The sequence below is a fragment of the Symphodus melops genome, assembly GCF_947650265.1.
Source record: "Symphodus melops genome assembly, chromosome: 1".
Classification (NCBI taxonomy): Eukaryota; Metazoa; Chordata; class Actinopteri; order Labriformes; family Labridae; genus Symphodus; species Symphodus melops.
The window spans coordinates 6,306,119-6,333,503 of record NC_136691.1 but is presented as its reverse complement, the minus strand read 5'-3'; the positions used below and the strand labels follow the sequence as shown (position 1 = coordinate 6,333,503).

The 27,385-nt window shown below is 39.4% G+C and overlaps 6 protein-coding genes across 18 annotated transcripts in view; 3 read left to right on the top strand and 3 right to left on the bottom strand.

Annotated features, from left to right (window-relative positions):
* Window positions 1–307: 307 nt before the first annotated feature.
* On the top strand, window positions 308–6,151 carry LOC306827406 (serine/threonine-protein phosphatase PP1-beta catalytic subunit-like). Its single transcript, XM_079349195.1, has 8 exons — window positions 308–415; window positions 1,968–2,099; window positions 2,251–2,481; window positions 2,625–2,729; window positions 3,107–3,178; window positions 3,630–3,781; window positions 4,103–4,237; window positions 4,327–6,151. The coding sequence occupies exons 1-8, from the start codon at window positions 364–366 to the stop codon at window positions 4,429–4,431; spliced, it is 984 nt and encodes a 327-aa protein (XP_079205321.1). The 5' UTR covers window positions 308–363; the 3' UTR covers window positions 4,432–6,151.
* Window positions 6,152–6,253: 102 nt separating this feature from the next.
* On the bottom strand, window positions 6,254–10,109 carry bpnt1 (bisphosphate nucleotidase 1). Of its 2 annotated transcripts, XM_079349207.1 has the most exons (10): window positions 9,974–10,109; window positions 9,632–9,699; window positions 9,036–9,157; window positions 8,756–8,860; window positions 8,530–8,637; window positions 8,288–8,336; window positions 7,604–7,695; window positions 7,326–7,529; window positions 6,808–6,913; window positions 6,254–6,596 (listed from the first exon to the last, which is right to left on the bottom strand). In XM_079349207.1, exons 3-10 carry the CDS (start codon window positions 9,153–9,155, stop codon window positions 6,445–6,447), a joined length of 936 nt encoding a protein of 311 aa, XP_079205333.1. In that variant the 5' UTR covers window positions 9,156–9,157; window positions 9,632–9,699; window positions 9,974–10,109; the 3' UTR covers window positions 6,254–6,444. The 2 variants fall into 2 exon arrangements, with proteins under 2 accessions (XP_079205333.1, XP_079205332.1); XM_079349206.1 differs by lacking the exon at window positions 9,974–10,109 and having other exon boundaries at window positions 9,632–9,965.
* Window positions 10,110–10,183: 74 nt separating this feature from the next.
* On the bottom strand, window positions 10,184–12,463 carry saysd1 (SAYSVFN motif domain containing 1). Its single transcript, XM_079349227.1, has 2 exons — window positions 12,024–12,463; window positions 10,184–11,265 (listed from the first exon to the last, which is right to left on the bottom strand). Exons 1-2 carry the CDS (start codon window positions 12,195–12,197, stop codon window positions 10,942–10,944), a joined length of 498 nt encoding a protein of 165 aa, XP_079205353.1. The 5' UTR covers window positions 12,198–12,463; the 3' UTR covers window positions 10,184–10,941.
* Window positions 12,464–12,481: 18 nt separating this feature from the next.
* grcc10 (gene rich cluster, C10 gene) lies at window positions 12,482–14,741 on the top strand. The gene is made up of 4 exons (XM_079349239.1): window positions 12,482–12,567; window positions 13,131–13,184; window positions 13,738–13,914; window positions 14,202–14,741. Exons 2-4 carry the CDS (start codon window positions 13,133–13,135, stop codon window positions 14,339–14,341), a joined length of 369 nt encoding a protein of 122 aa, XP_079205365.1. The 5' UTR covers window positions 12,482–12,567; window positions 13,131–13,132; the 3' UTR covers window positions 14,342–14,741.
* A 29-nt stretch (window positions 14,742–14,770) lies between these two features.
* LOC306827393 (uncharacterized protein) lies at window positions 14,771–22,854 on the bottom strand. 2 transcript variants are annotated; one of them, XM_079349177.1, is made up of 12 exons: window positions 22,333–22,854; window positions 21,322–21,443; window positions 19,127–19,603; window positions 18,416–18,489; window positions 17,549–18,180; window positions 17,387–17,474; window positions 17,173–17,248; window positions 17,035–17,071; window positions 16,443–16,539; window positions 16,243–16,359; window positions 15,714–15,773; window positions 14,771–15,581 (listed from the first exon to the last, which is right to left on the bottom strand). In XM_079349177.1, the coding sequence occupies exons 2-12, from the start codon at window positions 21,359–21,361 to the stop codon at window positions 15,492–15,494; spliced, it is 1,788 nt and encodes a 595-aa protein (XP_079205303.1). In that variant the 5' UTR covers window positions 21,362–21,443; window positions 22,333–22,854; the 3' UTR covers window positions 14,771–15,491. The 2 variants fall into 2 exon arrangements, with proteins under 2 accessions (XP_079205303.1, XP_079205304.1); XM_079349178.1 differs by having other exon boundaries at window positions 19,127–19,522.
* Window positions 22,855–25,787: 2,933 nt separating this feature from the next.
* Window positions 25,788–27,385, top strand: part of dlgap2b (discs, large homolog-associated protein 2b) — an 83,561-nt gene continuing 81,963 nt past the window's right edge. For 8 of the 11 annotated variants that reach the window (XM_079359733.1, XM_079359731.1, XM_079359729.1 and 5 more), the window contains exon 1: window positions 25,788–26,131. In XM_079359733.1, coding sequence (XP_079215859.1) covers window positions 25,978–26,131 — 154 coding nt within the window. In that variant the 5' untranslated portion in view covers window positions 25,788–25,977. Of the gene's footprint in view, window positions 26,132–26,647; window positions 26,703–27,385 lie in introns of all 11 variants that reach the window. The other 3 variants (XM_079359735.1, XM_079359734.1, XM_079359732.1) reach the window with 1 other exon arrangement.

The following is a 27,385-nucleotide window of genomic DNA, read 5'->3' as shown; positions in this document are numbered from 1 at the left end:
ATATATATATATATATATATATATATATATATGTATATTTATGACAAACATTTGCTGTTCAGATATGTTTAATCATGTTTCATGTTTTTGTGTGTATGGTTGGCTGCTTGTTGTTTGTGTCTTGGACACTTAATGAATTTATTTCCTGGTAAAATAAAGGTTAAAAAAATAAACAATACAGAGACAATGTATGATAGTAATGATAATTTATTACATTCCACCACTGCTGATAACTTGGGTGATCAATATCATTAAAGTCTGTTTATTGGCTCTTTAGGAGGGCCTGTCCTCTTTAAGCCTTTCAGTCTGTGTTCAGGGCTAAGTTAGCCTCCTAGCTGCCTGCTGTGTGTGAGCATCAGAAACATGGCGGAGAGCGAACTGAACGTTGACAGCATCATCTCTCGGCTGCTGGAAGGTGAGCTACCATTCTTATATTTGGTCTTTTTTTGGGTCCTTATTAGAGGAATCGACTGAATTACGTGTTCTTGTTTAAAACTAGTAACTTCACAATTTGTTAAAACGTAATTGTAACATCTTGTTTCCCTGGCGAGAATCACCCTGAACATTAAGCTAACCTTCGCGTTGAAAAGCTCGCTGCTATAAAAAACGACGAAACGTTCATTTAAAAATCACGTCCCAGTACTTTGTAGTTATACATTTGTGCTCGTTGTTGATCGTTAGTTAACGTTGATTTGGACACGATGCTAGCTAAAAGAGAAAAAAACAACCCCATTATAACGCTGCCCGAGAGAGAGAGAGAGCTAACTTGTTTAAGTTAGTAAGTTAGCGGTATAAAACGAAAGTAGCCGAGAAGCTTAGCGTGTGTCGCTAAGTATTATTAACACTGAACATGTATGTAAGTGTATGTGGAACAGGTGAGAACCGTCGAATGTTATTGTTGCTAAGTAACGTTACATGTTCTCGTTGGCAAGGCAGGTAGTTAGCTAGCTGCTCGGATGCCGCCTCGGACACACTCCCCCCTCCCCCCCATTACACAGGACTTCAGTAGTGCAACATTAAATACATATAATGTAGATATTTTTAAATTCATTAATAGTATGTGGTTACATGCAGTGGCTCTGTCCCGTGATATTATTCATAGTATTAACAACACTGCTCTTACCTGGTTTTTTTTTTTGCTGTTGATGCTGTTTATATTTCCTGTTTTGTTTTTTTCTGGAGCTGCTGTAACAATCACATTCTGTCACATTGAGATTGGGGGATCAATAAAGTTTATCCTTTACAGTCTATGCTCTGTCCCTTGAAAAAAGAGTCATATGGAAAATATAGATCAACTCTAAAACAAATTCCCTTTTTTAAATTTGATGTTTGGTGTATTCTTAGTACGTGTATTTTATTTACAATGACTGCTTACTTTTATTTTTAAATGTATTGTTTTTGTTTATTTCTTCTTAGACTATTTGGTTAGTTCTGCTATTATACTTCTTTTCAGTATGAATTTTAGTACCTGCACAGCGTTTTGATTGAAAGCGCTTTATAAATAAAATTATTAGCATTATAATTAATGTTGACATGAGACTTTTTGTCCCGCTTGGACCACACCGCCCTCAAACACACTCACACACTTCCAGCTGAGCCAACAAGCTGTTCATTCCTGTTCTTGTCGCCAGTTCACAACAACTCTAAAGCAAATGCAACGGTCATCTCTTCTTAATAGCAACACCATGATGCACTTGTAAACAGAGTGGGAGCTAACCACTGCTGAAAGAGCAACACAAGAGATGCTCTGACATTAAAAAAAATCATTTAGTTTGATTATGTAAATACTTATGTCTTTTGAAGATTTAGATGGTTATGCATCAGTTAGTCTTAATATACTTTGAAAACATAATTACGAACCAGGCCTAAAAATACAGATCTATAGTTGTGAATGAGATGCCTTGAACTATACACTTGAATGTTCTTCTTGGTCAGGAATATAACTAATCTGTACTCTTGACCTCCAGTGCGAGGATGTCGTCCAGGGAAGGTGGTGCAGATGTCGGAGGCCGAGGTGCGAGGCCTCTGCATCAAGTCCAGAGAAATTTTCCTCAGTCAGCCAATCTTGCTAGAACTAGAGGCTCCACTCAAGATTTGTGGTGAGAACAGCCCCTGTCAACAAAAAAAACCCTTTCTTTTGGTTTACTTACACATCCTGCAATATTATGTTACAGATACGTTTCATCACTTTTACAGTTTTGACTGTGAGGATTCAACTATATTGTGAAATGAGCCGTACATACCTTTCAGGTGATATCCATGGACAGTACACAGATTTGCTGAGGCTGTTTGAGTATGGAGGCTTCCCTCCAGAGGCCAACTATCTGTTCCTGGGGGACTATGTGGACCGGGGGAAGCAGTCGCTGGAAACCATCTGCCTGCTGCTCGCCTACAAGATCAAATACCCAGAAAACTTCTTCTTGCTGAGGGGGAACCACGAGTGTGCCTCCATCAATCGCATTTACGGCTTCTATGATGAGTGTGAGTTAGAAAACAGTTTGCCTCTTGAGTGTTTCACATTCGACCAAAGTGAGGCAACTCTGAACATACATTACATAACGTTTCATTAAGCAAAATTAATATTACTGAAAGCATTAATATTACTCTTGCTTTGGTTTCCTCAGGCAAGCGCAGGTTCAACATAAAGCTCTGGAAGACCTTCACAGACTGTTTTAATTGTCTGCCCATCGCAGCAATTATTGATGAGAAGATTTTCTGCTGCCATGGAGGTTTGTGAGACATTTCTGTGATGTAGCCCTACTACTAATGTGGATAATATGCCTGTCTTTGTGGGATTGTGCGTGGGTTTAAAAATGCTGATTATGTAACTTTAAATTAAACACTCAAGAGTATTTAGAATGAAATGTTAGGTATCGTGCTTTAAGAGGATTATCTGTGTTGTCTTATTGCTTAACAATTAAGACTATGTAGGGATATATGCAGTAGTATGAAATGTACATTTCATTCTATTCAGAAAATCCGATTGCAACACGCAAGTCAAGCAATGTCATGTTGATGTAGGATGAAGAAATATCCACCTGAAGTTGTAAAGTCAGGACTTGTTGTACTGTGAGTCAGCGTTAACACAACGATCTGTCTTCCTCAGGGCTCTCACCTGATCTACAGTCCATGGAACAGATTCGACGCATTATGAGACCCACTGATGTCCCAGACACAGGTGCAGTACTTAATTATAAAAGTTGACTATAAAATACAGGATGATCATACATGCTGTTATTGCCTGTATCTGTGGTAGCGTTATTGTCATTTTTCTTTTCTGCAGTTCTTTTGTATTTTGGGTTTTTGTTGAAGTTTTCCATTTAGACTGCGAATGAAAATGAGCCTGGCACAATTACACCACACCCTAGTGCTTGCTCAAATTAAATATGCCTAAACATTAACAGAAAAAAACTAAAACGGAAAACTGACTTAATGCACATTTCTTAGGTAGTGGTCGTACGTGGCCATCTTGCAGTCTGAGTCGCCAGAAAGTGACCCCACAAGTCACTCCCCACTAAGTGACTTTGTTGTGTAACATGTTCACAACAGGGTTGCTGAATATCACCAGAGCATGTAACCTCCTGTTACTGTTTGTTTCTGAGTGCTGCGTGCATTTGTTTGTGCTGCAGGCCTCCTGTGTGACCTGCTGTGGTCAGACCCAGACAAAGACGTGCAGGGCTGGGGGGAGAACGACCGCGGAGTTTCCTTCACTTTTGGGGCCGATGTTGTCAGCAAGTTTCTCAACCGTCACGACCTGGACCTCATCTGCCGAGCACATCAGGTAACATGTGTACCAACAAATTCAAGATATTTCTTTAGAGATTTAGAAGAAGTAAACTGGAAGAACTCGTTTTTTAAAGTGCATTTTAACACATGACCATGATTCCATGAAGAGAAACTCCTTATTAAAGATGCAGTGTTCAAAAGCTTTAGCTTTGACAGTCTAAAAGCTAAGGCAACAATTTGTTGTGAGTGAAAACAATTACAATTATCGAGAAACACAAACATAAAAACAGTGAATTTTTGGCAAATTTGTGGTTGGGAAATAATCTCAAAGTTAGTTTGAAAATTCTCAAAAAGAAGGCCTCTGTTCTCTTCTCAGGTTGTTGAAGACGGCTACGAGTTCTTTGCCAAACGACAGCTGGTCACCCTGTTCTCTGCCCCAAACTACTGCGGAGAGTTTGACAACGCAGGCGGCATGATGAGTGTGGACGAGTCTCTTATGTGCTCCTTTCAGGTACAGAACTTCCAGCTACTTTTCTCCCGAACAAGAAGTAATGATTCATGTGTTGAAGTAAGTATCACCACCTCTATTCATCCTTCCAGATCCTGAAGCCGTCAGAAAAAAAAGCCAAGTACCAGTACGGAGGGGTGACTGTAGGACGCCCAGTGACCCCTCCACGCACAGCTCAGGCCCCTAAAAAGAGGTGAGCAGCTGGTCCTGACTCTCCTCCTGTCCCCCGGCGGGTCACCGGCCCCCGTCCCTGCAGGCTGCCTCAAACACTCCAGCCCTCTCTCAGTCAGCTTGTTCATGTGTTTTCAGAAACGTCAGGAGTGTTTTTTGCTTGTTCTGTGGGTATTTTTAATGAACATGTGAGTGGTATTTTTTCTCCATATTTTTCATGCCATGGTATGTATTAACTCGGCCCTCACGTCTAATATCGGTCCATTTAGCAATATGAGAACCAAACCTCTTGTGGAGTGGACAAGATGTACATACAATGCTTCTCTGCTGTCAAGAGTAACAATTTCCATAGTGGTTTTGTGAATGCATGCACGCTTGTTAATTGAGACGGGTTCTTGGACCTTGCCGTTGTAAAATCCATACTTACCCTCAGACAAGAGTTGTTTCTCGTCTGTCCTTGATTAATGTTCATGTACTCAACCTTATTAGTGCCATTGCCCCCGCCTTGTATATTTGCTAAAGTAGTGTGCTCTACAAAAGGGAATACTTTGACATTTCCTGTTTGCTCTCATGCAAAAAGTTTGATGAGAAGATCGAGACAGCTCTCGTCTGTCAAATAGGAACCTACCACGTGTTGCAGGCTAGTTTAGCTTAGCATTGGCAAAGGTTGGTGCGTTTGACTGTTTCTACAAGTACCCATCTTTCTCTTAGGTTTAACACATTCATCAGGTGGCAATCGAGGTTCTTGAAGGTTTTTTTTGTTACCCATAGATGGAGCCAGTCCATCAGTATTTTGTTACGCTTGTAGGAAAAGTCAGCTAGCTTCCTGCTGTCGCTTCCTATTTAACAGACATGTACATATCCATCTTCTCATGTAACTCTTGAAACTTTGTGAAATACGCTTACGTTTATTTTTTACCATTTTCCCCCCATAAATGACCAACTAGAGGACATTTCTTTTACATTCCCTGTGACTCAAGAATGTTTTTCTCTCCCTGGAGGTATACATATCCTGAGGTTTAAACAATACAAGTGCAATAACTTGCTCAAATAACGTTTCATTATGCAGAAGGTAAGAAATGCCTATTCCAGCTAAAAACAGAGGACACAGCCGAGCTACGCTGTTCCTCTCGATAGGCTGTTCACATTTAGTAGATGATCGACATGAGATCAGTGTTTCCAGCCTCTTCCATGACAAGCGCTCAAACTTGTGTTCACCCCTCGCATCTCTTCGAGAGCATAATTTCATTGAGCAGGTAATCAGTCTAAGTTTCATTTTTCAGTTTTGACGTAAATTGTGTGTAACGCAGAAAAGAGTGGAGCCAAACACCAGGAAGCATTTTGAGTTTGTGTGGGTAAAGTTACAGCAGGTGTGAAGACAATAAAGGATGCGTCAGTGTGAGGGAGGAAGATACAAACGGTACAGGATCACTTTTCATTTCTTTTTAAGAAGCTGTTTGTCTTCACATCGATGATTCATGAATGCACTTCAGGTCATCCCGCGTCGTTCTATAGAAATTCAACTCATCCAGTTAAGATGATGGCATTGTGTGTGTTGTTGGCCTAATGCTAGTTCTAATACATTGTTCCCACTGAACAACAGTTAACCGATGTATTTTTATTTATTGAAATCTCGCCTTTTGCCTTGTTCATCTATTCGGTCTTCAAGTTGGAAACGGTATGTTAAGATGTTTTGAGATTTGTACGAGTGTTTCAAACGAGTGAAATAAATGGAAGTGCTGTTGAGCCTGCCCTCTGCTTCATTTAGTGTTCATGTTTAATGTGACCGCTGGAACATAATCATGGGTTTTCAAACAAACTTTTCCATAAAATCTGTCATCAAAGTCATTTGACATTTTAAAAGTAAAAAAAAAGGATTTATTGAATTCTAACCAGAAGTTTTCTCGGCATGTGTGTACAGAATATAATCTCTGTGAAGGTGTTCAAGTGTTAAGAGAACTAAACACTCTTTACAGTATATACAGTGAGGGGTTGAGTCTCTGTATCACAGAGAGATTTTAGTGCGATTTCTGATGACCTCACTCAGACTTGAGGGCTTGCAGCACTGACTGTGGCACTCTGCTGACGTAGTACTCGTGGTTACGCAGTGTAGCAAGAACGCCGGCAGAATTCATGTGCTTTACATCAGCGTTGTAGCGGTATGCATTACCATGCATGTCAGTCAGTTTACCTGCAGGAGAAATAAAATAAACAAGGAAAAATGATACAAGAGCTAGGAAACAAAACATGTTATATAGCATAAACCTGAGTTTACATATGCATGGTTGGATGTATCGTGTTGTTTAGCAACTCCTTATAAAAGTCCAAGGGCACATTTTAGCTTTCATGGACTCCTAACATCTTCCATTAAGACAGAAGTTGTGTGTTTTTTTTCTTTTTACCTCCAACGGCGTGCAGAATGGCTTCAGGTGCGCAGGTGTCCCACTTCTTGCATCCTGGACTTGCAAAGACGTAAGCGGAAGCTTTTCCCTCAACGAGCTGGATTATCTGCACAGAAATAAATTAACTCATTAACAGTTCTGACGTTAGGATTTAACGCATCTTCAATTATTGTGTTGTGAATGCACTTCAGGTTCACTGCCCACTTTGAATGACAGCCGAGGACTAATGTACATCGATCAGCCATTACAGTGACCACTGATGCAATCTAATCCAGTACAGGAGTTCTTTTGTGGTGCTGGTTGGCACAGTGGTTTAGTCTAATTCCATGTATAGAGGCTGTAGTCCTCCAAGCCAAGTCCTCTTAAATAAGATGTAAAAGCCGCAAACTAATTCATTCTATGTCCACATCTTCAGTTTTCACTGACATGGTGAGAAAGGTGATCATTCTACTTTATATGTATTATTAACAAAGAGGGGGGACGTACTTCATATCTCCACCTACATTCATTTCTCTTACCTTGTTTCCTGCACCGCCCACTCTTATGACTTCATGTGGCTCCATGGCATCCACGCAGTCCGTTACCAACTTGTTACTATGAGAACGCGTGGTGGTAACAATTCGTTTATCTCCTGGGACTTCCTGCAGTTGAAATCCAAAGGCGCCCAATCCCAGTATCCCCCACATGGTCCTTCCTAAGTCCTTTCCTCCTCCTCCTCCGAGCTGATGGAGGAAACGGTCTCAATCAACCAGAGCATGACGGAAACGGATAGAAGGTTGTATCGCTCGGTCTGTACCTGGTAGTTGTAGAACGGCTGGTTGATGACGCCTGCAATAGCTCTGCCTCTGTACGCAATGCCTATGAGCACTGTGACATTATCCAGGAGCCCTTTAATCAGAGAACAGCAGGATGTTAGCCACTTAAAGGCTACACAAATGTTCCTCATGTGACTGGCTAAAATGAAGTTTTATCCAGAAAAAAAAAACATGTAAAAGGACTATAAGAGCTGGAGGGTTTTTTTCTTGTAAATGCAGAGTGACTGGAGTAGTTTCTTTCTGTTGCCTTCCCATACAGAGAGCTGTGCTTTGAACTTGAGAGGTGTCCAACCCTTTGAGCGGTATCTGGGCGACAGTACGGTGATGGAGACACCTTGATGCCAAGGGCAGTAAGAGGGGAAAAAAAGAGAGAGAGGGAGCAAAAGAGAAAGATAGAGTGCGGTTTACAGTAAAAACAAGGACACACTAAGAAGTTAAAGAAAAAGGTAAAGTGATATTGAAGTCCAAAACAAAAAAGCGAGCCAGTGACGGAATATCACAACTAAATCACAAAGAACTAAAGGAATCTGAAAGAAGAAGAAGAAGCCTTTATCATGAAAGCTGATCTTCATGCTTTTAAGTGTTGCCAGGTCAGCTTAGTTCACACAACCATGCATATTTTTTGTTCAAGCTGATTTAAAGGGAGAATAATATAAAGCACATACCTTCAGTATATTCCTTTGTACCATCGAGAGGATCAACCCAAACAACGAGCTGAGATTCAGAGAGAATCATTCAGAAAATAAATGTGTTCACAGTCTCGACAGTGTGAAACCACTCAACATCACCATGCATATATTTCTTTATGGATACAGCTGTAATGCACAGAAATATGATGCATAGGAAAGACTATATTCTATTACTAATCACAATAAATTCATCGCATTTCGGATTCTTTGGTAGTTACCTCCTCCTCTTTCAGCCCGCCGTACTCTGATGGACACGTCTTCTGAAGGATTTCATCTGAGTGACCGTTTTCAATTAGATCCTCCCTGATCTCCTCTGCTGGAAGCTCCTAAACAAGTGATGCACATAACCATTAGACTTTAACTTTCCTAAATAACTTTCCTATTAAAACTGATACTAGAATTACTTATAGCAATACACGAAAGAAAACTCTCCAAAGCACTCACCTCCTCTCCGATGATGGTGATTTTGGGGAAACGTCTCGACAACGACGCACAAATACTCTGCTGTGCCAGTCTGTCTGCCAGTGTCTGGAGATCATTAGCTCCGGTCTGTAGATGGGGAAATCGATGAATTAGGAAACATTGAAACAATTTAATGCAGTCAATTCACAGTATTACAGTTAAATCCTAAATTTTAAGGGCAGGAAATGTGCATGCTGATTCATTTATCAAGGGAACAGCTAAATATTTGTTGAAAAAAAAAATTAAAAAAAATCTGTACCACCTTTTCAACAATGCCAAGTTCTCCGCTGTGAAGGACCTTTCTGACAATGGATCCAGCCTTTTCAGCAACAGTGAAGGCAGATGCCACCAGCCGCATCACCACAGCAGGACTTCCAGACATGGCTGAGGGAGAAAACAATCATCTTTACTGGTGGAAAGACACATTCAAAATCATGATATAATAACAAAAAATTATAATAATTTTGAATGCCTAAATTAGGATTGAGCGTCCACATAAAAAGATGATCTGCAGCCATGTTGCTGTGTCTGCAAACTTTATAACCAAGTGCCCTGCCTTTCCACATGACTGTTATGTGAATGTTTTACAGAAATCAACAGCAAGTTTTAAGTGAATGGATTAACATTATGAACTGTATGTCACTGATATTGTAATGTATCCTACATCTTATATTGCCACATCAGTAGGATTTTAGGTTAAAAAAAGCACTCAAAAGAACAATCATTCAGAATTTGCAACAATCATGATTAGCTGGTATGCTACCACTGAATTCAAAGATGATTACGTCGGCTTTGGAGAGTTGTAGAAAGGTTTTGGTCGACAACATTTACCTTAATATTTTAGTATATGTTACTTACTTGTCAGCAAACAGTTTTCACAGCTTGGTCAAATTGAATTTGTGCAGATGCCGGAAGAGCAGAAAGACCTTTAACCCAAAGAGCAATCGTCAAAAGACAAGTAGCTAGCTATCGCTGCTAGCAAGTAAGGCCAGTCACGTCTGCTAAATCATGCGATTCAGAGCAAACAGAGGATTTTAACACCAACGTATATTATTTAATATTTGAACATAAATACATTATATTGTCAACGAGAGGATATATCAGTCTTGTCTCCCGAGCTAAACACAGAAACGGTCAAAGCTGGTACAGAAGCTAATAGCGAATGCGGAAATAGATTGCAGTGAAACATCTTCGCTATACGATTTACTCTTTGTACAAAAGGTCGCATTACGGGTCCAAGCGACCGTCGCGTTTATTACAATTTTAAATGCGGAGAAAACAGATAGGTCTCCAAAAATGATGGTTGTCTGAAATCTCAGGTATAATCTGCTCCTCTGAACACGATCCTCTTATTTCTTATATGACTGAGTCTGTCTATTAAGCGAATGATGACAGCCTAATAACATTAAGATCTTTCAAACGATTTAATGTCCTCAGTTTATTTCCCCCACATACAACCTACAGCAATATTCTCTTGTACTTAAATTTGAAATACATTGAAAACACTTTTCTCTCCATCCTAAAATGAAAAGATTGCTCTTATGTATATTTTACAATACATGTAAATGCAAAACCTGGGAACCCAGAGATGGACCCACCAAAAGTCCTCACAAATCATTGCTTCATAGCATAAAGCTTTCTACTAAAGCCGAATTCCCCGTGATCTTTAATAAGACATTTCCTGTGAAGAGTTGTAAAACAATTTTTAATAAAACTGATCTTTTCAAGTTTAGAAAAAAACAAAAGAAACTTACTGAAATCTATGTGCAATGTATAACCCGTAGTGTGGCAACCTCTGGAAATTATATTTTTATGTCGGGGTGTCTGAAGACAAGCATTAAACTTATAGTTTTCTCCTATCATTTAGACTCTTTATCTTTTTAAGTGACTGTATAAAGACTGTTGTCTCCAACTTTCACGCCAAAATGTTATTTACATTTTTTTTTACCAAAATAACTTTCAGTAAGAAATTAAGTGTGAAGGTCAAAAAATGACTGATTCATTTTGAATCTATAATCATATATTACAATCACTTTTTAGCATTACATCTGGAATTAATCTATAAAAAAGACCAATCTGAAGTGAATGTGTTATACAGAGAAAATGAAGTGATAGCATAGATTTTATTCCCTGGATAAAGTTTACATCTTCAGGAATAATAAAGTGCTTCATCTGTTGGCCAGAGGTCTGTAGCCCATCTCTCCCTCTAGCTGCTCTGCAGTGAGAGAACCCAGCAGAGGCTGACAGTCTGGGTTGAAGACGGAGTAAGCGCTCAGTTCTCCGGGCTTGCGGGCAGCCGGGCTGCGGAGTCCTTCATAGAGCCAGTAGAAGAGGGAGATGACGAAGAATGGCAGGCCGAACTCCAATTCAACGAACAGACCGAGCAGCACCAGCCACAGCAGCACTTTGAGCAACGTAAGGTTTGACATGACTAACTGTCTGGAAGCCAGCCATCTTCCAAAAGCACTGTCCGCTATCCAGTCAGCGCTGTCCTGTAGGGAAACATAACACAATGTTTAGTAAGCCCAGTCACTGTTTAAAAAACATTTTCTTTGTACTGGTAAGTATTGTGGAGCAGTTAACTGTCGATTAAAAATAAAGCTGATAAAAACAAAAGACTTCTTCTCGGGTGTCCCCTGAGGATTAATAAAGTTTTACTGATGAGGTGAGATCAGAGGTATTTTATAGTAACTGGTTATAGATTAAATATCACCATTCTATTATTGATGTTGTTTATAAGCTATTGTCTGTTTATCTACAGTCGGGGTTCTCACAATTTTTTACACCCTTTAGACCCTGGACCCCTTACAGGTGAAACTTTTTTCAAAGAACCCCCTCATTATTGTAACGTTAAGTATGAATACTCTATAGTAACTATAGAGTACTTTGTAACGGCAGAATGAGACTACACTTATACTTTCTGAGTAATTCATTTTATAAACTTTGAGAACATGTTGGCTCTGAGGTGTTTTTATTTTAAATTATTTTTATATATGCCACGATACTATCAGAGTTGATAGATTAGCACTGAAGAGTAATAGCTGATTTGGAGCAAGAGATCCCAGTCTGTAAAAATGCTTTTTAAATGATACAGCACACTTTTACAATTATAATTTAATGTAATTTAACCTGTTTAATGTTATTTATATAACATAACTGAATAATTACTTTCTCAGCAGTCCTACGAATGAATTATAATAATAGAGAAGTGTACAGCTTGTAATAAATGATGTGATGTCAGATGTCTCACCTCGTTTGAAGCAGTCAGAGTTGTGTCTGTGTTTTCTGTCCTCTCCGTTGTGTGCTGACCGTCTGATGTTTCTTCAGTCTGAGGAGGGTTCATCTCTGTTTGAGCTGATCCTGCGCTGTCATCCCTTTTAGCAGCCTGTCGCCTGGCTCTGAACTCCGCCAGCTTCTGCTCCATTGATTAATGAAACTAACTTGTTCACCCTCCTGTTGTTGTTAAGCCAACGTGGCCAAAAAAAACCTGCTAGTGCAACTCTTTCAAAACTTCAAGACAGCAGCTTTGCTTTGTTTTATTAAAACCTTAAAAGATGTACCATAAGTTTACACACACACTCCTTAATTTCCACTTCTACTTAAACTACATTTTTATGCGATTTCAAGCTGCTACTGGCTCAGCAAAGTGTCTGATGTTTACCTTTTACATCCGCGTTGGACTGAAAGGAGGAAGTCCTGTCGCAAAACGAACTGCCACTGTCGTAAAAGGGTGTGGGTTTTTTGGCAAAAAAAAATACAGGTCTGCCACAAGCTAGGTTATTTCATTGCTGTTGGTGAGTGTCTACACCTTAATTCGTTAATTTTAAATTATAGATGGATTAATGCGTCTTTGTCTTTCTCGTATGTGTTGCTATTGCTAAGCTAACGTTAGCCCCAAGCTTAAAAAACAAACAAACGTCGATTTACGTTTATTTTTTTAAGAGATCTCGAAAATGGTTCAAACATTAAACCTTAATCGTTTCAAAGACATTTTCTCACCATCATCTAGCTCTTGATTTCTCATGTTGGCGTTTCAGAGCATCATGTTACAGCAGCTGTTGTTTAATGGCTCAAGTTTTATATTGTGATCATTATACCACCTCCAGTCCCGCTGTGTAACAAAGATTTAAACAATGTAAAGTTACATTATATCATCTGTGATATACACGATCAAGCAGTATATCAGAATAAAATTCCCTTGATTTGCATTCTCGCATAAATGTGTGATCATTTACTGTTTTGGTAATCTCAGCATCACAACACAAAAACATGCTGGGAATACACTTTTTTTTTCTCTGCCCTCTCAGTGTTGTTTACTGTAAATATCTCAGTACACATTGTTCACTTTTCTCTGCAGACATGGCCTCAGCTCCAGCACAGCAGCCCACCCTGACTGTTGAGCAGACCCGAGGTGAAAACTTATATTTCATATTATAGATAGCAGGTCATCAAACACACAATGTTAGTAACAAAACAATATAACATGGAATACAAAGTACAAAAGTACTAAAAATGTACAAAATATAAAAACTAAGATTAAGAATAGAATCAGGAATTAACTAAATCATTCCAACTAGTCAAATGTGAGAAACTAACTACATGTGTAAGTCATGTTTAAACTGAATGTAAAAATACTTTGCTGTAGAGCAGATGAACAAAATAGATATAGAAAAAAAATCAATGACAAATCTATTCAAGTGCAATCGTGAGAACAGACAAGTTAGCAGCCGAAACTATTGATTATATGGTATATGATATAATAATTATGATATTAATACAATGTTATATAATTAAAACATTTTCTAGCTCTTGTGATCTTTGATTTGGTGCTCCTAACCATTGCTTCTGAAAATTGGACACACCGTATCATATGCAACTGCATGAACAGAAAAAAGCACAGCCTTTTTAGAAGACATACCTGCCTTAGAAGCCTTGAAACAGCTAAAGCTTTCTTTACGTTACAGTGGTACTGAGTGAGGTGATCCAGGCTTTCTCAGTGCCAGATAATGCAGTGAGGATGGAGGAGGCTCGGGAAAGTGCCTGCAACGACATGGGAAAGATGCTGCAGCTTGTGCTCCCTGTGGCCACTCAGATTCAACAAGAGGTTATCAAAGCGTACGGTTTCAACAACGAGGGAGAGGGTAAGCATAACGTAGCATTTTCTACCCCTGGAATAGATTCACTTCAGATTGACAAAGTGTTTTGGCCACATTCACACTCCAGGCCTCATTGATAAATTGTGATTTACTTCTCATTTTTAGTTTTATTTGTAATTTTTTGCCTACATTTGAGGATCAGTGTTTTATCCAGGCCTTTCCCTGCCGTTATAAAATTAGGAATGAAAATCTGAAGGTGACAAAAATCTCCCTCAGTGTTTCAGAGCAGATGACACATCTTCCTCATAATGATCTCGGTGCTCCATTTACAGGTGTCCTAAAATTTGCCAGACTGGTGAAGATGTATGAAACTCAGGACCCTGAAATTGCAGCCATGTCAGCTAAATTGAAGTCTCTCCTCCTGCCGCCGCTGTCAACACCTCCTATAGGAGGCGCCATTCCAGCTTCATAGGAAATATTTACATTCACTTATTGAACTTCCAGGTTACTTGCAAGTAATACTTTCGGGGTCAACATTTAAGTGCTGTTATTCCTTATTTTGATTTTTTTTTCCAGTTACATTACTTTTCTTGAGGAAATAATGGAAAAATACTCAAAACACTAAAACGTTCCAAGAGAGAAAGTCGATTTGTTTTATTCAGTGCATGCTTGCAGAATTGTTAAATTATTGTGTTTTAAATGTTTTCATATTTATTTGTACCATGTTACATTTTGACCACACTCTTATGTCACTGAACCTTAAACAATTCATTTAATGCCTTTTTTTTTAAATCATTAAATCATTTTTATATGCTGTCAAATGTATAAAATGTTATTTTGTCTTGTATAAAACAACTTTATGTGAATCTCTGCGTAGTAATGGTGTGGAAAAGACAATCACTTGCGTATACATTACTTTATTATTGCAATAAGACTTTGGCAACAACATACTCATGTTTACAATGTTTAAAAAAAAATCTGAAGCGCTAACACATGTACATATATACACTTCTGTAATGATTTTTTTCCTTAGACAGGGGCGGCAAAATATAAAGTTAAAAGATCCCTAGTCTCATATATAAAATCTGGGATCAGGCCTCTCTCCATTTGTTTAGTAGTGGTTTTTGAGTCAAGGTACATGCAGACATAGAAGAGATTCATGATAAGTTACTTGCACAGTATGTCAAGAAAAGTAAAGTGCCCCATATTCTTAAATTATCGATACAAAAACAAAAAGGTTCTTAAAGTGCTCCTTGTTTATATAAAAAAAAAAAGGCAAACAGTGCAAAACCAGTGCACCCTGCACCTTGGAACAGATGTGAAAAGAACTCATTCTGTACTTGTGCTGATTCTTCTCGTGTCTTGTACCTTATTACCCAGCAGCTTTTTGGATCTGAACAGATGGTATGTAGACAACAAACTACAAGGTGCAGTTTCTTCCATCTCGGCGTCAGAAAACAATCCTGTTTGTGTGTGATACATAAAACCATGTCATAAAATTGAATATTGCTCACATTTTCGATCCTGGTTGAGTTCATTATGTAGAGAGCTCCATCTAGTGTTCAACACTGTTTCAGTCCCTAGTTGCTATAGGCTGAGAAGAGAGATAAGATGGGTGGACTTCACATCTCAAAGTGGCGGAAAATATTTTCAACATAACTCAGGACCTTCTGCCAGTCTGGCCCGTCCGGCTTTAGCATCTCCTCAACTGTCTGATTCAAAGTAAACATGGAGGGATAGTATTAGAACAGTCTGGGGGTGCAGGGAGTGTTAATTACATTTTTGAATAAGTTTTATAAAATCTAAAATACAAATATCAGAAGGTAATCTGAAGAATTTCTTACCAGTGTAGCAGGGATTCCCACACTCTCCCCCGTCTTAAAAGCCAGGTCAAGATTTTCTTTCTGAAAGAGAAATCTGAGTTAAAGCCTTTTTATATATTTAGGTGGGATTTTTTTTTTATTCTGCTAAAAGATGAAAACCCCTCATCTTCACAGTTATCAATATCTTTCTGTCCTCAGACCATCAGATAAAATACTGATAGACTGAAACGTCATGGAAATGTGTAGAATTGATCAATAAAAGGTAAATTGACTTGAATAGTGCTTTTCCAGTAGTCTCATTACTTAAACTCTTGTCACATTCACCCCATAATACCACATTCACACACTGATGACAGAAGATGCTTAATAGTGTCCATCAATGTTCACTAATCCCATTTATGCATGTTCAGAAGCAGGACAACTTTGGGGTTCAGTGTCTTGCCCAAGGACACTTTCAAAAGTCTTTGTACAAACACTAATCATAATTATTTGACATTCTGCATATTTTATGCATTTTTCTGTTTATCAGAAAAGACAGTTACAGTTTTACCTTGTCCACTGCGTTGAGGGTGCCATACGGGATGTGAGTTGGTAAAAACGTATGATAAACTGCACAGAAGGCCAAGCCGTCCTCCCAGCTGCTGCTGAAGTTTGTGATTTCAATATTCTGCCATAAAACATACACAATGAATACAATACATTTAACTTCAACTTCATTTCCCTCAATATGATAAATAACCTTTCCCTCACCTTATAACCCTGGGTACGACTCTGGCACCAGCGCAGCAGAGAGTTTCTTCTGGAGCCGCCATAACGCCTCAACAGAGCACTGAAACCATCCTGAGGTCTGAGAGAGCGAGAAAAGTTTGATAACTTAAACATAAATCACAATTTTTCTAAATAACGTTGAGATGCAAACCCCCCCAAAAAGTAGACTTTTTTTACTAGAACATTTTTTTCCATCGTATATTAGATGATTTTTCAGGCTCACAAAAATAGTTTTTTTCTCTGATGTCCCTTTTTTTCCTCCCCGTCTGTTTTACAATTATGCACAGCCACATAATGGTAGGAGGGCACTATGGTATTTTATTCCCCTAATGCAGTTGAAATACTTAAAATCAGGACACACTTAAAGCTATACTTTTCTGTTGTACTACTTAAAAGATACATATGGTATTGGAATGCAGCCTGTGTCTGAGATTGAATGTGACATTGTGGTTGATATGAAAATGCAACTCTGACTTATTCATAGTGACAAATGATAAGCCTTTCTGTTTTCTTTATACACGTACACCTCAGTGTCTGTTGGAGTCAAAGAAGAAAAAGCCATTTAGTTAATTACCTGGTGGAATCTGAGCTTTGGTCGTCATCTTGTTTTCCTGAAAGACAAAAAAAAAACCCCATCCACAATTGGGCCACAGTTTCTGACTAAGCTTTCAAACAACATAAAGCTGGTTTACACGTCGACATTAAAGCTCACCTGTGTAAAAGCTGGACCAGCTGTCCTGCCTTTGTAAAACACGGTCCATCCTTCTTCGGTTCGGAAGTTCTTCTTTCTGTTAAAGACATTAAAAGATGTTTTGGTTCTGCAAATACCTTCTTTGGTTTTCCTCTTGCTAATCATTGAGATGTTTGCCCATATAATCAAGCTAAATTAAAGAACATTTCGGAAACAAACTTGAAAACAGTTATACCTTGGACAGAGGCAATGTTGTGCTTGTTTTTTTGGGTGTCCCATTTTCACTGGACGGGTCACATGGTAGTGGGAGACGAGAGAGACTCCTGGAAGACATTTTTTTGCACGTTTTTATTTAAGCCATTTATAATTTTGACTGTGAACTTTCATGTAAACTCACCAAGATCTTTCAGACAACATAACAATCCTCCTGGGATCCTTCTGCCCACGTCCCTCGTCTTTCCTCTTTTCCTGTTCAGCCAAAATGCGAAGGTATCCCTCCGCAACTCCTTTCCCTTTCAACAGCTCGCTCCCTGATCCGTTTGCCTCCTCAAGATCTTGATCAACAACTTCAGCATCCAACTCTTTATTTGTTCCGTTCTCCTCTTTCTTTTCAATGTTTTTAGCTTCCACCTCATCTTTATCTCCTCTGTGTTTTTCCTCTTTTACTTTTTGTATTTCCCTCTGCTGCCCCTCATCAGCGTCTTGTCTTTCAGCCCGTTTGTCACAATTTGCCACATCTTTCACTCTGCTGGTGTTCCTCAGGGCTTTAAGCTCGGCCCACTCCTGTTGCTGCTGCTTCGAGAGATCAGTCAGTTTCAGGCGAACGTCTCTTTGCTCAGCTCTCAGAGTCTCCAGCTCTTGCTCCTTTTCCTGCTGTCTGCTGAGGGCCTGATCCAGCTGCTCCTTCACAGCCTTGTGGCTCTCCTGAAGCAATTCCAGGGCTTGCTCCGACTCAGTACGCAGCCGATCAGCCACAGACACCGCTACCTGCAGGTCACTCTGGAACTGACGCCACTCCAGCCTCTCTGTCTGCCACAGAGGACAAAAGAAAGACAACAATTGAACAGAAAACTGTGAAACAATGTTCTTAATATAATCTTACTAGAACAATTTGGGCTGTTGGAATAAACAGCTCAGTGAAATACCAGGGAATTTTTATATAGTTGAAGGAATAAAATGAAAAATAAAAAAATAACAAAAACATAATTAATATCAAAAACATAAGTCAGTTATCATTTTCACTGGAACTTAATTTTTAACTCACCCTGAGCGTCTCTCTCAGTGTGTCCACCTCATCAGCCAGTTCATCCTTTTCAGATATCAGATGTCTGAGCAGCTCTTAGACACAAAGTCAAGTAAACAAAGGATTGAAGATTATGACAACAGCAATCACTTTCCTGTAATCCCCGTTTCTTATTTAGTAGTGGAGGCTCCTTTCAAAGCCTGTTCAGTGCCATTCTGATGTCACCAGGGTTTTCCTAGTTGAGGTTTAAAATTCACTATTTTGGTACAGAAATCCTGACTTATCAAGGGAGATGTAGAGCTTGGAGAGTATAGGTATTCATCAAGCACAAGCAAGGGTGGTATAAAGCTGCATTCTACCACTACTGAAAAGTCCATAGTACCCCCCCTCCCCTCCCCTCCCAACACACACGATCTACGATATCCACATCATCAACAATATATGCCTTTATACATTTCCAAACTTCAATTTTCTCTCCATTCTCTCGTTTCTTTTTTTTTCTCTGTTCAGTTATTACCACCATACGTTTTCCCTTTGTTGTATCTCCAACCTCTGACTTAGCCTACATCAGCCTTACATTACTGTTTTTGTCATTGTCGGTATCCATCTATCTCACTCTTCAGTTTTATTCTTCTTCATTTTTTTTGGTCTTTAGTGTCAATATTCTTCAGGAAATTTCAACGATAAAAATAAAGTTTAAAAAATGTAAACAGTGCAGATAAGAGGACCTACCTACAGCTCCTGTGGTTACATCAGTATTGGGGCTGAGGCCGAGAGAGACTCTATAGTGTTCCATCAGACTGAGTAAAACCAGGGTCATCTCTCCTCCAGCTCTCTCTACTGCAGCCTGCGGCTCCAATCCGCTGTCCTGCTCCTGCCAGCTCTGCCCTGTTGGCGACGCTCTGGTCGAATGCAGAGACGAGGGGCTGCTCGGGCTGAGCTCTGCCTTCTTGTGCCTTGTTTCTGCATCGCTCATGATAGCCTCTGAGCAGGTGCTGCTGTCCACGCTTATAACGGCCCATTCTGAAGGAGCAGACAGCTTCTGTGCCCACTCTGCGATTGGAGAAGTGGTCGAGGGGGTGGTGCTGCTGCCGGCTGGTGACGGCGTCTGTGCCTTACTAGAGGCAGCTGTAGAGGACAAGGCCATGGCAGTCAGATCGGAATCTGAGGGTGTGGTGGGAGGCGTGTGGAAGAAATCTAAGGGAGAGCCTAAGAGGGGGGAATAATTTGTAAAACAGACAGGGAGGGAAAAAAAGAGACATCAGAGAAAAAAACGATTTTTTGTGAGCCTGAAAAATCATCTGATATACGATGAAAAAAAAAGTGCTAACTGCAGAGCCCTTCTTTTCCTTGATGCAGATGTAAGCACTCAGTGTCTGCTCCCTTATTTACCGTCCCAGGCTGACTGATGCAGCAAAAAAATCTCTCCTCTCCAAGTCTTGGCAGGCTAATATTCACACACTGTTCCCCCATGTGGCAAGATCCAGGAAGAGAGATGCTATTAAACAGCTGCTGTCACAAGGCGATTACATGCATCATCTTGCTGCAAGTATTATGTATATGTACCTTTGAAATACATTGAAGGAATCCAGAGTGAATTTGTTGATTGTATTTGCTTGTTTTTTCATGTCGAAGAAGGATAAGTAACATCTGTTTATGCTCTGTTTAAGGCATATGTTGCTCATAAACTTCATGCTATAAAGTCCTCCACCTGTTCATTTCAGATCTTTTTCCGACTCCTTCATCCTCCTTGCCCTTGTGTGGTACTGCAGGATTCTGCAGACTCATCATTTCCCTGCAAGCAGCAGCAGCAGCAGCAGCATGATGTAGTCTGTTAGGCTACAGCAGGCGAGCTATTCTCATCCTCTAACTTGAGCCTGCTCCCTGCATGCTAACAGCCAGGAGAGGAAAACAAGCTCTAGCATTTTAAACAGCTGTAATTTGGAGTTTAACTGAACAACAACAATCTGAATGTTTACACAACACGACATGTAAGGCTGCGCAGGGGAAATTTCACACATTGGCTGAGCTAAATGACAGCTGGCTGTGACCTGAAGGAGGCTGAAGGCAAGAAAGAGGCTAAAAACAGAATCATCTGGGATACTGTTTTTTATTTAACACCAAACTGATTCATCCCCGTATTTGTCTGCCAAGTGATATGTCAGTGTTTGCACACTGGTCAGCACCAGAAATTCATTGGCTCAGAGTAGAATCATCTTTGTTCACAAAAACTCGAGTTAATATTTTTGTTTTTGTCAGTAGAAAAAAACATTTCTGATGGTTTCTTACTGTTAGTTTAGTGGCTTACTTGTGTGACGACTAGGCTTTGTGCAGCCTTTGTATCCTAATAGTGTTCTTAAGGTAAACAGAAGGAGATAATAAATGGTCTTTGTGATTACATTTTCTTGGATTTCAAGGAGCATAATGAATATCCCTGCACTCATTGTTAGCTCAAGAGTGTTAAAGCCAGCAAAATCTGAAACGGTTATACACAATAATCCTCTGAAGTTCTTGTCTTTTGTATTGACTCTGTATGTTTGTATTCTACTGATTTTTTTTCTTCTTTTGTTGCGCAGAAGATTTACAAGCTCACAGCCTTCCTTGGAATAAAGGATCCTGTTACATGTCTACACAGTAAAAGAACTTCAAACATGCTCTAGTTCTGAGTGCAAACCAGCTTATTTTCCCCTGGAGTAGGAAGGAAAGGACTGACACACAGCACACTGTCTCCGAAGCTGGGAAACAATAATCTAAGAATAGACTGTTAGTCCTATAGTATGATGAACAAATTAAGGGTATTAATTCAAACATGGGTGGAAAAAAAACAGACCATATACAGTGCAACAACCACAAAAAAAATCCAATTATTTTTCTCTAGCATATTTAAAAACATGAAAACTGGACTTGTTTCTCTAAGATTCTACTACCTGTAGTGCTGTGGCTGTCTTTGCCTTGTTGGTTACCCATGATCCAGCAAGGGTGGGGTATCTGGACGGGCGACCCGTGTCCTTCACTGTGTCCCTCTGTTTTGTGAGGCTCTCCGCTGTCTCTGAGCAGGAGGGAATAAAATACAAATCGATGATGAAAATGACGATCATAACTCAAGAGGTGAATTCTTCAGCCCACAAAATGTCAAACCAGGTGTCTGACAACATGACCATTGGACAGTCATGTGTAATAATGTTTTGTAATAAAACAGTCACTGTGCCAGGAGTGTCACGTGGCAGTCAGATTTGTCTTCATGAATGAAGTGCCTCAGGTTACACAGGATGTTTTTAAACTTCATTTAACCTCAATGTGTCACAACAAGAAGCCACAGATTTGTAAACATCCTTTCTAACAACGCACACTGAGGATGTCTTGCAGAGCTAAGTTTACACAGTTTTAGGCCAGTGCCTAAAAATCAACCAAACTCCATCTTAGCTCCCAACAATATATAACAACTAATATTATGAAGAAAAGACAAACACGCCAATCTTCACAACGAGCTTCAGGAACACGTCAGCACAATTTCTAGAAGAAATCGGCATAGGTGTCATTCCTGTCAAGCATGAATGTGTGTCAAAAGAACCTCGTTTTTTAAACATGAATCACACATTACTGACCAACGCAGATCACTGAGGTGTCAGGATGACTAACTCGCCAAACCCTTAAATTACCTAATAAACGTGTTGCTTAAAAAAGGACTGTAAGCCGAAAGAAAACATAGAAATATATGAAGATGTTTATTGTTTTCATTCTTGGTCGGGATTCAAGTCACTGTCTTCAAAATAGCCTTTAATATGAAATTGCGCGTTTGGTGAATGAAGTTTCCTTCACATGTTCTTTTTCAGAAATATCCGTCTCGTGCAGGTAGCTGATTCACTTCTGACATAGGATTTATTCAACCACGACACCGCTCGAGTCCGACACCCTGCACTTTCATTCATTCATCCTACCTGATCAGACGGCCAGTGGGACGAGTTCCAGTCTGGTCCCCGACTGTGCGACGGCTTCTTATTCGGGATGTCTCGACCTCTCTGCCGGGGAGGTTTTCAGCAGGACTTCAATTCAGCTGTCGACTCACTAAAAGTCATGCCTTTCCGATGGACCATACAGCTATAGCTTGGATAAAACAGTCATGTATCACTTTAGGTCCAATTCAGATTCATATTCCACTGTGCTTTGCCTTTAAATCCAATGCGACAAAAAGCAGAGAGGGAAGCAGAAACAAACTGGTTGCGTAGAAGCTGCACGTTGTGTCGACGACACAAGTGGATTCAATGACATTATTTATATAATTTATCAACATTATTTATCAAACAAATAAAAAAAATGATGTGTGGCGTAGGCCTACTCTATTTTGACAAGAATTATGCCCTGTGTTGCTGGTGTCAAACAGGGTGCGCGAGCGCGACAAAGCAGTTCAACCGGCTGAAGGCTAATTATTTTTAACTGCAGGTGTGGCGGCACGTGGGCAGGCTCACAGGTAACGTCTTGACTCGGTCTGGCTGACGTCACATTAATGCTGTCATGGCTCAAAAGACATGAAAGGAAAAAAAAACACACACACAACCCAAGAAATATCTGACCGACATAAACTATCCATGTAGGCTTATAGGTAGGTCCAAACATTAGATTAAAGCTTTTACAGTTTTAACTGCAGGTATTCAACTCTCTTTTCCTGAAGGTCCAGGTGCACCAATAGGCTACTGGACATTGTCCTTTTTTTTTCTTATTCCACATGGCCAGAATAAACATGTCCCTGTAGTATGATGTCATTATATTAGATTAACGAGGCCTAAAACACACAAAACACTACAGTCTGGCTTTGGTTTGAAATTATGCAATGAAATATATAAATAGAAAGATGCTTCAGAAGATACAGCTGACATGAGCGATGATGGGGTCTAAACCCCAGAAGTGTTGTTTGATTTATTTGAAACACTGACAAGTTGGATGACTTCAGCATAGCTTAGAGACCTCCAGGGTGAAGGAATACACATTTTGGGAATGGGGGGGAAAAGATGTACTGTATGGTTAAACTAAATATAATTCAGATAAATGACTGGAATTAAAAATGAAATCCTAATTATGTAGGTAATAGAGAGTTGAGTCATTCTAGCACCATGGACAGAGCTCAGTGAATAAAAATGTATCTGGCGCCACCTAGTCCCTAAAATGAATACTGACAGGAATGGTACATTTATTTGTTTGAAAAGATTTATTTTTGTGATTTTTTTTGCCTTTTGTTAGATAGAGAGAGAGAGAGAGAGAGAGAGAGAGAGAGAGAGAGAGAGAGAGAGAGAGAGGAATGACATGAGGAAAGGAGCCACAGGTTGCATTCAAATCTGTGCCGCCTGAGGATATAAGCCTTTGTACATGGGGCACACACATTAACCGCTAGGCTAGGGGTTCCCATACTATTCAGCCTGCAACCCCCAAAATAAGGCTGCCAGAGACTGGGGACCCCCACTGTCCCTGGAAGTGGCATGAAGTGTTTAACACAGCGCACAGCCACAAGCACTAGTAGGCCTGTCCAAACACTGGCATGAGACCAAAACAAAAGACAAGACACTTGTATTATTTCAGTGTCTCTCTGAGTCTTCTTATTCATAAAGAGCAGCAGGGACCTACAATGTTGCAATCATTTGCAAACCTACATTTGAAGAAGCACAAATCCATTTAGGACAGTAGTTTTATTTTAAATCGAACAACTTTTTGTATATCATCTCAAAATAATGGGTAAAACATGCCATTTTAGATCAATATGAATTATTTCCTTCTTAGTTTTTGGAAGGCTTCTAATGACCCCTTTCACAGTGTCTTGTTACCCCCACTTTGGGAAACTCTGTGCTAAGCTACTGAGGCCATATGAATGTGAGTATGTTGTTGTTATACAAGTACGAATTTGCAACATAAAGTTCCAATGTTTATATTTAGGTTTCTAAAAGTGTTTACGCATTGGGTACATTTGGTCTGCAGTTATTGATTTTTAAAATGTATATAAAATTACTCAAACACACTGTATACTTATAGTTTAATGTTTTTATTTGCACAAAAGTGCAGGCTATATATTGACTTTGTTTTGCAACTTTTGCTAAGCGTCCATCAACACTTACAAAGATGACTTACAAAGATGACATGCACTTTTAAGTTGACTGACATCTATGTTCAGCCATTTTTGCCGTCAAAAAAACCCCCTGCAGTGTGATTTGTTTTTGATTAATTTGCTTCGGTTTCATTCCATTTCAGAGAGAAACTTTCTTTGGACAGTGTGTGTTTTTGTTTTGTTTTATTGATTCCAATTTAGCACTGTTAGGTTATGGTGGAAGAGCAGATTGTTTTGCTCGCTGTGTAAAATCTCTTGCTCTCTGCAGTGAGAGCAGAGGTTAAAATGTGGGGGCAGTTAAAGCTTCTGGCGGTTCTACTGTGTGTGTTGAATCCTCTTGAGTTCTTCATGACCTTTAGACCACACTGAAAAAACTTGCTTCATGAGAAATCCATCTCACCAAGTTTCTTCACACTAATCCCACTCACTTTTATTACTGAAACTTTTTCTACAAAGCTTCAGGCACTTTTAAACCAAAGTTGTTGCACTGCAGAAAAAATCTAGTTGTGAATTATGAGTTTAAACAAAGTTTGTGTTCAGACTGCCTCAAAATGATCAGCTGACTGGATTTGAGATGTTAAGTTCAGATACATTTGTATTCATTAAATAATAATAATAAAAACTTCACAAGTTAAATTTACTTGTCATTTTTGTTTTACTTAATAGTTTCCTTCAAATATTTTTTATTCAGTCTTTTCAGTAAGTTGGAAAACATTTAGTTGAGATAACTAAAATACATTATATTGCGTTATCACAACATTTACAATGACTTCTTACATTGAAAATTAATTTTACGCTACCATGGCAGTTTTTACAAAGCTGTTTTTTTTCTGCAAATGAAGCAAAAGAAATGTATTTATTTATTTAATCTGAAGATGAAAAGAGGAACTCGCTGAGTCTTTGGCTCTACGTTTATGGTGGCTGTCCCTCTCATCACGTGTTATCCATCAAATAAGGAGAAGAAAAAATAAGTAACTTTATGTGTCATGTTTGGTTGCAACTTGTGTATACTGTGTAAGATGGTTTTTAAGAAACTATACACGGTTGTTGTTTTTTTTTATGGTGAAGCCATAGATATGTCACCAGTAACTAAGCTTCACGTGACTCACCTTAATTAATCAATTCACTTTTTACTAAGTGCGTCACTACAAACAATTCAAGCTAAAATTCACAAAAGAGATGTTCATACTTTTTAAAAATACTTTTTTTTGTTGCAGTTTGCATGATATTTTGTTTATGACTAATTTGATTTATTCCATGCTGTGTCCAAGAAAGTAGGCTACAATACTGTGGACGCAGACTTTGTGAAAATGGCGTCTGATATCGGCTGCCTCTACAAGAACAGCTGTGCTATCAGTGAGCACAACAACATCATTGCTTTCTAAATTCATCTCGAGAGAATGAAGTGTGTCGCTGTATCTGGGCTCGACGCGGAGAGAAAGACGCACATGAGTAGCTGTCATGATGAGAAACTCCAACCGCTCCATTGCAGATGTTTCTAACGAACGTGGCAATGAACATTTTCACGGATACCGGGGGACATGATCGCCTCTTACTTATTTGTCGCCCGTTTACTATCGAAGAAGAAGAAGAAGATGGAGAAGAAGTGACCTTCTCCGAGGAGGAAGATGTCAGCGCTGAAAAAGGTAAGGGAAGGAAACATGCACGGTGTCTGTGCATGGAGCCTGCAGCTGCAGTGCATGTTTTTGTTGTTGTTGTTATTGACTGTTTATTTCAAGAGCACCTTCATGAGGTGAGGATGGCGAAGAGTTGGCCGGATATTAACGCACCTGGTAGGAGTGAAGGTGTGAACGCTAGAAGATGTTAGAAGTTATGCAAAACATGAATGAGTCACTCTATGAATGATTCCCTGCGCTGATGATTCAATGAATGCTCGCAATAACGCGTGAAAGGTGTAGGCCTTTGTGCTTTTGAGAGATTACTGTACATGTATTTTGAGGATGAAGGTTCGTGCGCGCGCGCGTTAATGAAGGAGGCGCACATCTTCTACCTTAAGTTTCTTGTTTGTAAATTCTCACATGTTCCCATTGTGTTGCTCCCCTTTATGTATTCAATGTATATATGTGTATGTGTGTGTGTGTGCTCGTGGTGACTCAGCTGTATTGTACTATATGTGTCATCCATCTTTTCATCTGTCACAGGTGTTACCATGGCTACTACAGACTCACTGCTGTCTTTTCTTTGAGAAGGACTCAGGTAAGAGGTGGGCTGCGGTGAACATAATGAGGAGATTTCAGTCACTAACCGGAAGCATGTATAATGAATTTAATGGGAAAAACGATCAGAAGATTTGATGGGGAAAGTGGAGTCAGCTTCGTTGCTCTTTGCAAGAGTTTGATTTCCACAAGTATATGTTTTTTATTGAATTGAATAATCGCAACATTTGATACATCTGAAAAGATCAATTGATCATATCTTGTGCATGCAGCCACAGCCTGCATCACTGACTACAGAAGTCTGAAGCTACTGTATTCTGTATACTGTAGTTCATTTTGCTCCTGTTTCCCATATTAAATCATATCTGGTTGTTTTCCAGAGATCTTGACTGATTTATCTTGTGTCAAGATTACAGCATCGGTTTACCCATAACAACAAGTTAATTTAGTTGTTTTCTCAAGATCTCGACCTATTTTACTTGTTATCTCAGTATAATAAAGCTGTTTCCCCATTATCATGGATCCATTTATCTCATTAGATCAAGATAACAGGCCCTGTTTCGTCCTGATAAAGGGATCATTTTCTGTTGATCTTGAAAACAATAGGCTGGCCACTGTAAATGGCCAGACCACCACATGCCATGCTGCCTATTTCTCTTTCTTGCTGCTCTGAGGATAAGAAATTATAAACTCGGGATCTCAATTATACAACAATACATTACT

What these genes read in the sequence shown, in the direction of transcription:
- LOC306827406 (XM_079349195.1), top strand. Translation starts at nt 364, where the DNA reads ATGGCGGAGAGCGAACTGAACGTTGACAGCATCATCTCTCGGCTGCTG. An exon ending in TCATCTGCCGAGCACATCAG is followed by an intron (nt 3,782 to 4,102) that starts GTAACATGTGTA and finishes TTCTCTTCTCAG; the next exon opens with GTTGTTGAAGACGGCTACGA. An exon ending in CTCTTATGTGCTCCTTTCAG is followed by an intron (nt 4,238 to 4,326) that starts GTACAGAACTTC and finishes TCATCCTTCCAG; the next exon opens with ATCCTGAAGCCGTCAGAAAA.
- bpnt1 (XM_079349207.1), bottom strand. Translation starts at nt 9,155, where the DNA reads ATGTCTGGAAGTCCTGCTGTGGTGATGCGGCTGGTGGCATCTGCCTTC. An exon ending in TCACCATCATCGGAGAGGAG is followed by an intron (nt 8,638 to 8,755) that starts GTGAGTGCTTTG and finishes TCACTTGTTTAG; the next exon opens with GAGCTTCCAGCAGAGGAGAT. An exon ending in TACAAAGGAATATACTGAAG is followed by an intron (nt 7,696 to 8,287) that starts GTATGTGCTTTA and finishes CTCTGATTAAAG; the next exon opens with GGCTCCTGGATAATGTCACA.
- saysd1 (XM_079349227.1), bottom strand. Translation starts at nt 12,197, where the DNA reads ATGGAGCAGAAGCTGGCGGAGTTCAGAGCCAGGCGACAGGCTGCTAAA. An exon ending in CTCTGACTGCTTCAAACGAG is followed by an intron (nt 11,266 to 12,023) that starts GTGAGACATCTG and finishes GTTTCCCTACAG; the next exon opens with GACAGCGCTGACTGGATAGC.
- grcc10 (XM_079349239.1), top strand. Translation starts at nt 13,133, where the DNA reads ATGGCCTCAGCTCCAGCACAGCAGCCCACCCTGACTGTTGAGCAGACC. An exon ending in GACTGTTGAGCAGACCCGAG is followed by an intron (nt 13,185 to 13,737) that starts GTGAAAACTTAT and finishes TTTACGTTACAG; the next exon opens with TGGTACTGAGTGAGGTGATC. An exon ending in TTTCAACAACGAGGGAGAGG is followed by an intron (nt 13,915 to 14,201) that starts GTAAGCATAACG and finishes CTCCATTTACAG; the next exon opens with GTGTCCTAAAATTTGCCAGA.
- LOC306827393 (XM_079349177.1), bottom strand. Translation starts at nt 21,361, where the DNA reads ATGGGTAACCAACAAGGCAAAGACAGCCACAGCACTACAG. An exon ending in CTGGTCCAGCTTTTACACAG is followed by an intron (nt 17,072 to 17,172) that starts GTGAGCTTTAAT and finishes TTTGTCTTTCAG; the next exon opens with GAAAACAAGATGACGACCAA. An exon ending in CCCTCAACGCAGTGGACAAG is followed by an intron (nt 15,774 to 16,242) that starts GTAAAACTGTAA and finishes TTTCTCTTTCAG; the next exon opens with AAAGAAAATCTTGACCTGGC.